Source organism: Saccopteryx bilineata, chromosome X (assembly GCF_036850765.1).
Source record: "Saccopteryx bilineata isolate mSacBil1 chromosome X, mSacBil1_pri_phased_curated, whole genome shotgun sequence".
NCBI classification, from domain to species: domain Eukaryota; kingdom Metazoa; phylum Chordata; class Mammalia; order Chiroptera; family Emballonuridae; genus Saccopteryx; species Saccopteryx bilineata.
Genome location: NC_089502.1, coordinates 119,324,269 through 119,338,493, shown reverse-complemented (window position 1 = coordinate 119,338,493; position 14,225 = coordinate 119,324,269). Strand labels below are relative to the sequence as shown.

Here is a 14,225-nt window from a genome sequence, read left to right as displayed (position 1 = left end):
CCCACTCCCTCCCCCCATCCTCCTTTCTCTCTCTCTCTCTCTCTCTCTCTCTCTCTCTCTCTCTCTCTCAAATGAATAAATAAAATAAAATAAATTAGAAAAAAAACCTGCGCAATTCAGATAAAACTATAGCTCTATTGGAAATGAAATACTTGAGTCCTAATCTCCCTCTCAAATAAAAAAATAGGAGAAAAATCCCATGGGTTATTAGTGATAATACTTCCAAACAAATTACACTGATTATAAATAAAAGACAGTTTTTTGTACACAGTATCTATACCTAGGTATGTAGTAGGAAATGGTGACAGATGGTAACTGTTTTGGGTCTCAGATTGTGACATATTTTAATGAACATTAAATTCTTATTCACTGCCTGAGTCAGCAGGGGAATTTTACCTCAAATTCTAGACCAGCTGTCAGGTTTTGTTAATTGGCTTAAACTATCAAATGATAAGTCTTATCCATAACAAATTTTCACTTTGTTCACAAGTAAGGTGACATAATTTGAATTTTAATCATATTGGAAAATTATTGAGACTTTGCTAAGAGAGCATTTTCATCGCCCTGAGGTTAATAAAGCCTTTTATACACAAAAATGTCAACCTAGTGGCATATGACTGTTTGAAAATGACAGTTCTCGATTACAGTTAAGTTTTGTCAAGGAATCAAATGATATGAAGAGTTTTGAAATAGCTTAGAGAGCCTGGGCCTGAGTTTCAATGTCTTGGTGCTCCTTTTAGCTCTGCTGCTAATATTCTATGACACCTTACATACATGCCATGTGTTTTTCCTGGGCCTCAGTGTGTTCTTTTGAAATAAGCTTGTCTTTCTCCTCCTATTCATGCCCAATGCTACTTTAGATTATTAGTTCTTCCAATTGGTCCCCTTACTACCAAAAGTCTCACTACCAAAGAGTATTCCAAAAATGTAAATATGATTGTGATCAAACTCTCCATGGCTCCCTACCAGCTGCAGAACAAAACCACAAGTAAATCACCAGTATTTTGGCTTCTGTTGATATGCATACAGATGACTTTTTTCTTTTTTTACAGAGACAGAGAGAGATAGATAGGACAGACAGACAAGAACAGGAAGAGATGAGAAGCATCAACTCTTCATTGCGACACCTCAGCTGTTCATTGATTGCTTTCTCATTTGTGCCTTGATCAGGGGGCTTAAAGCAGACTGAGTAACCCCTTGCTTGAGCCAGTGACCTTGGGCTCAAGCTGGTGACCTCGCAGTCTCGAACCTGTGTCCTCTGCATCCCAGTCCGACGCTCTATCCACTGCACCACCACCTGGTCAGGCTATACAGATGACTTTTTTGAAAACTCTTTAGTTGTATCATCACTCAAGAAAGCATACATTCTTTGAGGAATGATTTATCAATAAACAAGCTAGCTTGTAATAACCAGTAATATATAAGTGAATCTAGCTTAAATTAAATGCCTAAAAATAAGTAATTACAAAACAAAAAATTGTATGATATGGCCCTAACCAGTTGGCTCAGTGGTAGAGTATTGGCCTGGTATGTGGATGTCCCAGATTTGATTCCCAAGCAGGGCACACAGGAGAAGCAACCACCCGCTTCTCCTCCCCTCACTCTTCCCCTTCTCTTTTCCTGTCTCTCTCCCCTTCCCGCAGTCATGGCTTGATTGGTTTGAGCACATTGGCCCCAGCAATGAGGATGGCTCCATTGAGCCTCCAATTCAGGTGCTAAAAATAGCTCAGCTGCGAGCATGGCTCCAAATGAGGATTGCCAGGTGGATCCCAGTCGGGGCACATGCAGGAGTCTGTCTCTCTGTCTCCCCTCCTCTCACTTGGAAAAGAAGAAAAAAATTGTATGATACAAATGTTTGTAAAATGGTTCAAATTTATCAGGAAAATTTACTTAAGAACAGCTTTTTAAGTTAATAATTTAATTATTATGAAGTGTAATATATAATATTAATACAAAGATAAATAGATACTTCAGGTAAAATTGTGAAACATTATTTACAATAGACCTTTGTGTTATATTAGAGTTGATACCAAGTTAGCACTTAATAGAACTGAGCTACCAAAACTCAAAAAACAATCTTATTTATGCAATATTTTACTTTAAAAATAATGTTTAATATTAGATTGGCCTCTCCTTTACTAGAAAATAGTGAGATTCTCAGCTAAAGAGAAGTTTTAGGGATCTTTTTCAATCCTGTAAAGTTCAACTCAAACTGAAATGGCTCAAAGAGGCCTTCCCTGATGGCCTTTGTACTGTCAAAGTACCCCTAGTTTTCAAAGCACAGGCAATTGCAATCAATGACATTGGTTTTTGTTTTTGTTTTTATTTTTCTTTTTTAAATTTATTTATTCATTTTAGAGAGGAGAGAGAGTGAGAGAGAGAGAGAAATTGGGGAGGAGCAGGAAGCATCAACTCCCATATGTGCCTTGACCGGGCAAGCCCAGGGTTTTGAACTAGCGACCTCAGCATTCCAGGTCGACGATTTATCCACTGTGCCACCACAGGAATGACATTGGTTTTAACGGGTTTTTAAAATATGCTTCCCGAATGAGGAGGAAAGCCCCTTAAACATGAGGATAATCATCTCTTGTACTGCTCGTATTTCTCGGAGAATCTACTTGTCTATTACTTTAGAAATATACTGTTTAAAATTTTATGGAATATTCATAGGTACTTTTTTTTAGCGACAGAGACAGACAGACAGAAAGGGAGAGAGATGAGAAATATCAACTCATAGTTGCAGTACCTTAGTTCTTCATCAATTGCTTTCTCATATGTGCCTTGGGGGGGGTGTTACAGCAGAGCTAGTGACCCCTTGCTCAAGCCAACGACCTTAGGCTCAATCCAGTGAACTTGGGCTCAAGCCAGTGTCCACAGGGTCATAGCTATGATCCCACACTCAAGCCAGATGAGCCTGCACTCAAGCCAGCAACCCCAGGGTTTTGAATCTGGGTCCTCAGCATCCCAGGCCGATGCTCTATCCACTGCGCCACCATTAGTCAAGCTCACAGGTACTTCTTACTGTTACTTTTTGTAAAATCCAACCGAAGTCTTATTTCAGGTATTCTGTATTTTTTCAGGACTACAATTTTGTTTGAGAAAACAAGGTTGAAAATCTACCTATATCTTATGAAATTCATGTTTGTTACCCTCCAAAATTCTTATGTTGAAGGCCTGACCCCTCAATATGACAACATTAGGAAGCGGGCTTTGGGGAGGTAATTAGGTTCAGCTGAAGTCATGCTAGTAGAGTCCGTATCATGGGATTAGTGCCCTTTTAAGAAAAGAAAGGGACGCCCCCATCACGACCATGTGAGGATACAGCGAAAAGCTGCTATGTGTAGCCAGCACCTTGATTTTGCATTTTCCAGCTACCAGAGCTCCAAAAAATAAGTGTCTGTTGGTTAAGCCACCCAGCCTATGATATTTTGTTCTAGCCTGAGCAAGACATTATACTTTTCCTATTTTAATTAATTAACAACACGATATAATTAAGTAGACTGAACTAAGTAAGAACAATGAATATCTGGTTCAAGATCAAAATAGAAAGATGAAATAATAGTGTGAATATAAACTATTGGGCTCAAAACAAAAAGACTGAACACTCAACAATACATACAGCCAGTTTCTGAAGACTTGGTAACACTTCACTTTGATCCTCAGAACCACTCGTGTGAATCTTGCTCACTGCCTCTTCTCTTTCTGAAAGCCATGTACTAAGAAGGCACTGAAAGAGATCGAATAATTGCCAAAAAGAAAATAATTATTAAAGTAGACTGTCATAGTTTTTAATTTATTCATTTAACACCTCTCCATGTCATCCACCGTTAGCTTCCCCCACATGACTCACCTGTTCTTCAGTAAAACGCTGCCATTTGAGAAGGATGTCTTGTAAAAGAACCCAGCGATCTTCTGTCCATCTACAGATATTTGCCCATCGATCTCCCAGGACCTGGGAAGGAAACAACCCAGCACAAAATCAGCAAACAATTAACTGTTAACTGAATTCCATTCAAAATGCCAGGAATGATTTAAGAAAGGATCTAATTCTGACTCCCTTATGTACATGAGGCATTCTAAAGAGCACCCGTCCCGGTCCTGCCGATAATGGCTAAGCGCTGCTCCTTTAGCTTGCTTTAGATTATTCTGTTCACTCTTTCACCTTAACATTGAGAAGCAAAGATACTTACAAGAACTCTGAAGCACTTATCAAAGCAGTATTTCGAATGTCTCCACAGTACATGTGAGATAGCAAAGGCAGAAATACCGAATTAAAGAAGATTTTGCATTTGTAACCGGTAAAATGTGTACCTTTCTTAGGTCACAGATAATCCATCCCAAAGGGTAAAAGTCAATTAAGTAGAATGTCTAAATATACCTTTATTTGAAGTGATCCTGTATAATTTGTGTTATTTATATCCTGATTGTAGAAGAGAATCATTAGTGACAAATTATGTCCATGTGTAGATTTTAAAAATTATCTGGATTATTATTAAAAGGTATTTAAAATATATATCTCTAAACTAGTCTAGTGAGAAAACTAGAACATTCCCTGAGTAGTAACTGCCAGGTCAGAAGCGTGTCACTAATGTGTATGTGTGCTCGCTATTTTGATAAGTAACATAAACCAAGGACCGGTGGTTTTTAGATAAAGAAATGTATGTTGCAATGCTTTCTATGCTAAGGAAGTATTTTGTAACAAAAAAAATGTATAATTTATTTCAACTCCATTGTGATGTACTTCAGAGCCTAAAATTTAAAATCGTTTGACTTTCTCATAAGTAAGAGAATTACTTTCCCATACCTATTGGATTTTTAAAACTAGACTGATGGTAACTAGATGGAATGGAATGTGGTGGTCATTTTGTAGTGTATACAAAGATCAAATTATTATGTTGTACACCTGAAACTAATATGATGCTGTATAGCAATTCTACTTCAATACAAATAATCAAAATTCAATGAATTTATATATGAAAAAACTAGAAGTATCTCAAAATATAGACATGGTTTATTCTGTATAGAATTACATCTAGAAGAAAAATGGGTGTAACATATTTATTTTACAAATATATTTGCATCTAAGATAAGCCCCATCATAACTTCTACCTTACTTGATGCTACGTGCTTGGATCAATCCACCTAGAAGATACTAATACATGATTCAAATAATACAAATGTAATTAGCATCATGACAAAATCCACGTATCCCTAGGTGGCTTGCAGACATACGTAACTTTTCAAAAACTTGTTTAATCTACCATCATTTCAAAAAGGGGTCCTACACATGAATAAGAAGTAGGTAATGGACACTTGACTACAGTATTAAAATGATCATGGACGCATATGTAGCTCAGTCACAGTGAGTTTTCAGTTTTTCTTCAGAACTGTCAAAAATCTTGCTTTCAACAAAATGTAACTGATTTTTGAATTTTTTACCACTTTACCCTCTACATTACTCCTTTTCAATTATATTAGCTTAGGACAGAAGCCATAGAAGAGAAATAGTGATGCAAGCTAGCCACAAGAATTGAGCTATCATAAGTCAATGAATTCAACAATATCAGCCATTTACGTGTTAGAAGCTGGTAGTTGTGATTTTTTTTCTAAAACATATAAAAAAATTTTTTGCGTGTACTTCCTAGGGTCCATGTCAGTATGCATCAGGTAAAATGGCATGTAATGTATCTACTGATGTGTTAGTTGTAAAAATGTTTGGCTTCAAATAGAGAAAATCTTCCTTCTTAGACATAAAGTACACTATCTGCTTGATTTGATGATGTAACATAAAAGGGCAAGTTGTAAGATGTTTATGCAGCCCTTCAACCCCAGCAGAGATGGGAGTCAAAGGGAAAAAGAATAAACTCAAAACTGTAGCATCATCTTTATAAATGAACTGACACTTCCAAATAGATAGAGCATCTTTCTCTAGTACTACAAGACACAAAATGTAGTATTCACTAAAGTAGCATCTTAGGTTTGTAATCTTATAGATGGATGTTTACAATGTATTTATGTGTGGAAAACATCCCATAAAACAAATCCCCCCCAAAAAAACCTTCATACACTAAATTGTTTAAGATTATTAAATTAATAGAAATTCCCAAATATATTAATGTGATACCATTAACACTGTAGTTTTATTTTTTTTCACTATATGAATGAGTCCCACAAAACTAGTAAGAAATACTCTTGTAGGTTCACAGTCAACATAGTTGAGACAACTATATTAGAAATGTTATTAAGTGTCCTTTGTATTCAAATAGTAATGGATAACTTTGATAATTCATTAATCAGGCTTATAATTCAGCCAATATTTAATTTAACTTAGAGTTATTGGTACTCTGGAGAGCACCATTTATTTATCAATCATGGATTTATTATAATGACAAATATTAATCGAACACATATCATATGTCTCAAATTATAGGTTAGAGATGTTATAGACTGAACTGAAATTCCTATGTTGAAGCCCTACCTTCGATTAATCTAGAATGAGATGGTATTAGAAGGTAGGGTCTTTAAAGACAGGGTCTTTAAGCTTGAATGAGGTTGTTAGGGTGGGCTCCTATCCAATCTGACAGGTATCGTTGTAAGCAGAAGAAATTTGGACACACTGGGAGACCCCCGGGATGTGTGTACACAGAGGAGAGCCCATGCGAGGACACAGCAAGAAGGCGGCCATCTGCAAGCCAAGGAGAGAGGCTGAGAAAGAAACCAAACCTTCTGACACCTGGACTTGGACTTCTAGGCCAGAACTGTAAGAAAATAAATTGTTTTCTAAGCTACTGAGTCGTTGGTATTTTGTTATGGTATTTTGTATGACTAATACAAATAGACATATTTAAGAGAGGTTGATTCGGTGGCATTACAAAATATCGCACATAACTAAAATTGCTAAAAGTAAAGATCCACTTACAGTGGGAGAATATTAGAGAATGCATTTCAATGATCAAAGTAAAATGAAGTGAAATTGTTTAAGTAGTTTTGAAATTGTTAATTGTGATTCAATGTGACTCAACTTCCCAAATACAAGTATGCAGTCACTTTATAATTTTGTTTTATGTGGAGAAGATGAAAGTGTCTAAAAGCCAAACACCTGGGATTCAAGTAGTAGGTAAAACAGTTGCTTAAATTACTAACATGTGTCTAAGTCTTTTCAAATTATAAAAACATTTTCAATACATAATTTTCTTCTAATAATTCTGGCAGTTCTTTCAGTGACTGGCATTATTATCTACACAGACCCCAATTAAATCAAATTACTCTTTCAGGAAGTTTATGGATACATTATTTATTCTTTCTCAAAGAAAATAAATATCAACCTCTTAAATAATCGCTACAAAAAGCGAGATTATGTATTGGAAAGCAGTTTTAATTTGAACTGAGTTCTTGAAGTGTTGGTGGTTATTTACATTTTGCTGGATTATAGTATTCATATCAAATCCTCAAAGAATCACCAAGGATCATGTATTGTACTCTACTCACTCTAATAAGGTACTTACTAAATCTTTACAAATAGATGGCTAAACATCAAGTGTATTCCTCCTTAAAGATTTCCAACACAAGAGAGCGTACATATCTTTTAGTAACACATTCCACTGCTTAAATTACTCTCAGAAAACTCTCAGTGAACTGAATCTAAGTCACTCCTGTTACAATGTGGGCATGGTGCTTTTCCCTAATCTCAGGAAAATTAGATAAGTGAATCCGAAATTGCTTGCTTATGAATTGTACACGTCTGCCCACAGGTACATATTTGTAATGCTATATGCACAAATACGAATAAGTGTACATAGTGCTTCAACTTAATGGATTTATTTGTTTACTGCTTAGAAATATCAGCCCTACTTTGAATTACAAAGGATGGTGTCACAGAATTGGAAGATCATCAGTCCGCTCTATAATCACCTAAAGATGCTGGTTCCTATCACTGCCTGTAGAGATGTAACCAAGTTGTTCCGCGAGTATAAGGGATAGAATTGAATGGGATTGAGAGGAAGCTAAATAAGACTTTTAAATAATCACTACATTAGGATTAGAAACCTCTTCCCGAGAGAGAAAATCAGCGTTTCTGAGTTTCCATTTAAATATATGAATCCCTTGAGTGTTCCACAATAATGCAATTTTTTTGAGCTAGGTAAACAAAACACACAAACAAAAATGGATTTTAACATCTCCTGGAGTGATAAGAAGAAATTAATTATTACTTACATTTTGTTTCAGCAGCACAAGAAGCTAAAGGTCAATGCACTTCCTCTCACACATTGTCATGGGCTAACTCCCAACTCCATTACCACTGATGCTCAGATTTGCGAAGGGGAGGATTTTTCTCTCTCATTTAATTCACATCTTATATTGTTACACATGCCAAGGACATTACTCATCTGAGCTCCTTTGTTTGGTTGAGTTGGTTTTTCAAAGCAAATGTGAAAAATGGCTATCAAAAGAACATTTGGCGTGCGGAGGACCCGGGTTCGATTCCCGGCCAGGGCACACAGGAGAAGCGCCCATTTGCTTCTCCACCCCTCCGCCGCGCTTTCCTCTCTGTCTCTCTCTTCCCCTCCCGCAGCTGAGGCTCCATTGGAGCAAGGATGGCCCGGGCGCTGGGGTTGGCTCTGTGGCCTCTGCCTTAGGCGCTGGAGTGGCTCTGGTCGCAACATGGCGACGCCCAGGATGGGCAGAGCATCGCCCCCTGGTGGGCAGAGCGTCGCCCCTGGTGGGCGTGCCGGGTGGATCCCGGTCGGGCGCATGCGGGAGTCTGTCTGACTGTCTCTCCCCGTTTCCAGCTTCAGAAAAAAATGAAAAAAAAAAAAAAAAAAAAAAAGAACATTTGGATCAAGGCAATGAGGAAACTTTGACAAGCCTGGAAGGTAATACTTAAGTACCTTGACCCTTGAGTTTATCGTAGCCAGTGATAGAATGTGATAGCTAAACGGTGCCCATCAGAATGGCATTAAGGGAGAAAGTGTTCCCAGGAGTACGTCCACTAAAGAAGAAGCAATTATGTGCCATGGACCACACAGCGCAGCAGTGAGTGGGATTATAAGCGAAGGAGGCAGAAAGCAACCAACCTTTCATTTTACAACAGTTTAAGACCCTGGAATATGCTTCCCGGCTACACACATTTTATATGTAATAAGGCTTTTGAAAAACAATTGAATTCTTGATTTTTCTTTCTTACTTTTTATAAACAACTATAATATAGTTAAAAATGATAAGCAACCTCATCATACCAATGGTGAAATATAAACAGCATTAAATAACTCATTGGAAGAAGTGAAATAAAGCCAGTATGAGGCCAGAAATGGGGCAGTGTGCTAGTGACTAACGTTTAGCCAAGTCTATGATTCTCTTCTCGATTTTGCCCATTTTCACAAACTGTTAACGGAGGCAGTATAGCACAAGATGGCAGCACTTGTATCTTCACTATCTACCATACGGTTCGGGGCAGAAAAACACGTTGTAAATGTATTAGGAAACACATACTTGAGGTTTCTCTGAAAAAAATCATTCTTTTTTTTTTCCTTATTGAGAGGTGGGGAGGCAGAGACAGACTCCTACATGTGCCCCAACCTGGATCCACACAGCAAGCCCGCACCAGGTAATGCTGGGCCCATCTCGGGCTGTTGCTTGGCAACTGAGCTATTTTTTAGCACCTGAGGCAAGGCCACAGAGCCATCCTCAGCAGCCAGAGTCAACTTGCTCAAACCATTTATGCCATGCTGTGGAAGGGAGAGAGAGAGAGAGAGAGAGAGAGAGAGAGAGAGAGAGAGAGAGAAGGGGGTTGGGGTGAAGAAGCAGATGGACTTTCAAACACTGGGCTGACACTCTATCACTGAGCCAACCAGTCAGTGCGAAAAGATCATTCTTATAGCTGTTTAAGTGATCCTGTAATAAGTCCTGATTGAACTGAAGGAATTCATGACTGTCGCCTTTTAAAGGTGCAGTTCACAGATGAGGAAACTGATATTTAGATGGGTTGGGCAGCTTGCCTAAGAAAAGAGGTCACAGGATTCAGTATCTGGGACTTCCCTCAGATTTGTCTGACTACAAGCCCTATAATCTTTCCTGATGCCATTCACTCAGTCAAGGACACAAGATAAAACATATAAACATGCTTTGTGTAATTTCTGCTACAGAACCTAAGTGATATGTACAAATGCTACATCCTTTTTTGATTCTTTTCAAATTTAATTTTAGGGAAAGTTTGAATAGATTTAAAAAAATATTTTATCTAATCTACTTGACCAAGACTTGAAGCCGAATGTTATCATTTGATCTAAAAACATTTTTGACATTAGAACTCTGTTTGTATAAAATTTGTATTAAACACAAATCAGAAAATACACTTCCAGATCAAGAACATGTGCTCTTTGCAAGGATGTGTTTTTTAGTTGTTTTTTTTTTTTTTTTTAAATTTTTATTTATTCATTTTAGAGAGGAGAGAGAGAGAGACAGAGAGAGAGGAGAGAGAGACAGGGGGGAGGAGCTGGAAGCATCAACTCCCATATGTGCCTTGACCAGGCAAGCCCAGGGTTTCGAACCGGCGACCTCAGCATTTCCAGGTCGACGCTTTATCCACTGCGCCACCACAGGTCAGGCAAGGATGTGTTTTTTAAAAGGTAAATATGACCGGCTGATTCGCTAATGAAATCCTGCCTCAGTGATTAGGCTAAAATGTAGTGAGATTTTTTTAACTTGAAGAAGCATGTTCTTCTGTGCTGTTACAGTCAGTACCATATATCATTTATTTTTATGAGTCCATAAAGTGCTAATGAATACATCTGCAAAGGTGGTGGTGTTGCTGCTGCTGTTATTATTTGCGGGCTATTATTTAATGTGCTGTGGCAGCTTAATAAACTTCGTACTCTCCAGCTCCCACCAGTCTATTCAATCGGGATACCAGAAAATGAAGAGCAGAAACCCGTAGGAGCATTCCAGGGCCACCGCATTCTGCTCAGCACTCAGCTCATTCCCCGGCGTTCCTTGGCAGCTTGAGGTTTTAATGCCTCTTATTGTTTTATGCCTCCTACCTCTCAATTCTTTGAGGGGGACTTCTCACCTTTGTGCTTCATGTCTTGTGGAGTCAATAATTAACTTTACATAGTGTTTAAATGCCTCAAAGCTGAATACCAGCACTCTCATTATCAATATGGGACTTTTCTAACAAATATTTTCTTAAAACCATTTTCTTCTTTAGTCTCCATTAAATAACTGCCTACCAGTGTTTATGGTAATAGCGGAACTATTTATGGTGAATTTGAAGATCCATAGGAGGTGAGTCATCTGTGAAATCCTGTCCTCTCTACCTCAAAGTCTAGAGCTTTAATACTTATAATGGGCATTACCATGTAAAAGACTCCATGAATCTGCTCACCTGCAACACATCACTGGGCTTAAAGTACAGATTGTCTAATTCTTGTCCCAGATCTAATGTTGCCCAACTTGGTAATATCTGTCAGGAAACTCCCAAATCTTACTTTATTTAGTTTTCCCACTAGTAAAATAGAGATAATAGTATCTGTTCTAGTACCCTCCAAGCTAGGTCATAGCTAGGGTCAGACGGAGGTCAACAGATGTGAAAATGCTCTAAACTGTGATAGATTATGGAGATGTTTGTGATTAGTAAGGATTAAGAGATTAATTAATGGAAAATCAGTTTTTGTTTCCAGATGTGATAAATCTACAGCATAATAGAATTTTAATACATTACACAGGGAAATATTTCAGCATGACAGGAAAATTACCAGGCATTCATATGTAACCTATAGTCTATTAAGACTTATGTTTTGTACAGGAGCTGAATAGCTTTGATTTTTACACTTTAAAACCAGGGGAATGCTCCATATGTGTCTTACTTGTAACCAAGTAAATATAAAACCTATATCACTTTAAGCTTCATTCTAACTGTTGGCATTGGAATATCCTATCCTGTGTATAAGAAATCTCCCATTCCAGCCTGACCTGTGGTAGCACAGTGACTAAAGCATCAACCTGGAATGCTGAGGTCATCCGTTCGAAACCCTGGGCTTGCCCGGTCAAGGCACATATGGGAGTTGATGCTTTCTGCTTCTCTTTTATATAAGAATATAAAAAAAGAAATCACCCATTCTAATGTGTATACATAATAAAATGCACAAACTAATCTGGGTGTAAGAGGATGGGAAGTGCTGCAGACGGCAGCTAAATGGAGAATGCATGCTAAAGGGGGCGGCGCTATTTCATTCCTACTGAAGTTAATATTCAAGAAAGGAGGCCATGCAAAGATCTTCCGAGCATGCGTTCTTTTCCAAGGAGGTCAGAAATTCAGTTTGAAAACACATCTCCTAAATTTCAAACATTGATAACCAATAAAAATATTATTAAATATTATGTGGACTGAATGTAACTTTATAGGGATATAGTTGTAATTTTAGATGTAATAGATAAATTCCTTGAGAGATACAAACTAATTAAACTTACTAAAAATGGAAAATCTACAAAAGGGAGATCAACTTAAAAATGAAAATCAAAACTAGAATTATGTCTATAAACATGTAAAATCTTTCATTTAAAGCTTCTCCGTAAAATTCCAATCATAAATTGCAAGTTCTCAAGTCTCCATAATCAGATACTTAAACCTAGGAAGCATATTACAAGAAAGGGATACAATGGTCTAATTTCTTTCATGGACACAATTGGAAAAGTCTATATCAAATGTGAGCAAAGAAATCTAGCAACAAATAAAAAGATTGTACATGTCATCTATACTTGATTTATCTGAAGAATGCAAAGTTATTTTAATATTAGGAAATGAAGCAATGGGATTTTACATATTAACAGGAAAAAAATGAGAAAAGTAATATGATCATCCCCAGCGATTCTGACAAATGAGTTTGATATAACTTAGCACCCAGTAACAGTCAAACCTCTTAAAACACTAGGAATAAAAGGCATCTTCAACAAACCTGCAGGAAAAATCACACTTTATGGTGGTTTACTGAAAGCCTCACCTCTGAGACCTAAAATGAAAACCAAGTATGAACAATAATCTCATTTCCCTGAGTATACAGCACAATAAGGTAAGAAAAATTAACAAAATGAATAATTACTGAAAGGGAGAAGTAAAACTCTAATGACTCACAAATACCCTGTATATGTACACCTAAATGATGCTGCAGATACTCAAATTTGTGAGTATATTAGCGTAGTCTCTGAATATAATACCAAGAAACAACAGTCAAGTTGTATTTGTCCATATCAGCAAAAGACAAAAAAATAAAATTCTAAAAAGAGACTACACTGCTCGCAAAAACTAGAGGATATTTCAAAATGAATATGAGTGATAAAAAAACAAGAACATCAGAAAAGCAAACAACAAGTCAAAGAAACTTGTCCTATTATGCAAATGATATGCAAAATCACTTTTATTTCATTGTTTAATTTAAAAGAATCAAATGCTTTTTTTTATCGCTTCATATTCATTTTGAAATCTCCTCTAATTTTTGTGAGCAGTATATTTACAAGAGCAGCAAAAATATTAAAAACCTAGGAAGAGAAGATGAATATAAGTGATGTCAGAGGAATGGCAGCATGAGAGATCCCTTGATCACTCCCCTTGAAGTTTCACCCATTTCAACAGCTATAATTTAAGAAAGAATTTCCTGAACAACTCATAAACACGGCTGAGAGACTCATTCATTGAAACATCTAAAGGTGAGCAAGTGGGAGCGAAATACGGAGACGAAAATGGAGAGGATTCAAAGGAGCCATGGATGTAGCTCATGATGGGTCTCAGCTCAGAAAGGGGAAGAAGGCCCTGGCCGGTTGGCTCAGTGGTAGAGCATCGGCCTGGCGTGCAGAAGTCCCGGGTTCAATTCCCGGCCAGGGCACACAGGAGAAGCTCCCATTTGCTTCTCCACTCCCCCCTCCTTCCTCTCTGTCTCTCTCTTCCCCTCCCGCAGCCAAGGCTCCATTGGAACAAAGATGGCCCGGGCGCTGGGGATGGCTCCTTGGCCTCTGCCCCAGGCGCTAGAGTGGCTCTGGTAGCAACAGAGCGATGCCCCGGAGGGGCAGAGTATCGCCCCCTGGTGGGCAGAGCTTCGCCCCTGGTGGGCATGCCGGGTGGATCCCGGTCGGGCGCATGCGGGAGTCTATCTGACTATCTCTCCCCGTTTCTATCTTCAGAAAAAAATACCAAAAAAAACAAAAAACAAAAAAGAAAGGGGAGGAATCAGGCTGTG

The 14,225-nt window shown here is 37.9% G+C and overlaps 1 protein-coding gene across 4 annotated transcripts in view; it reads right to left on the bottom strand.

Annotated features, from left to right (window-relative positions):
• The window catches only part of DMD (dystrophin), a 2,360,554-nt gene that overhangs the window by 1,620,369 nt on the left and 725,960 nt on the right, over positions 1 to 14,225 (bottom strand). For all 4 annotated transcript variants that reach the window (XM_066250305.1, XM_066250306.1, XM_066250308.1 and 1 more), the window contains exons 14-15: positions 3,851 to 3,952; positions 3,620 to 3,727 (exon numbers count right to left, since the gene is read on the bottom strand). In XM_066250305.1, coding sequence (XP_066106402.1) covers positions 3,620 to 3,727; positions 3,851 to 3,952 — 210 coding nt within the window. The remainder of the gene's footprint in view (positions 1 to 3,619; positions 3,728 to 3,850; positions 3,953 to 14,225) is intronic.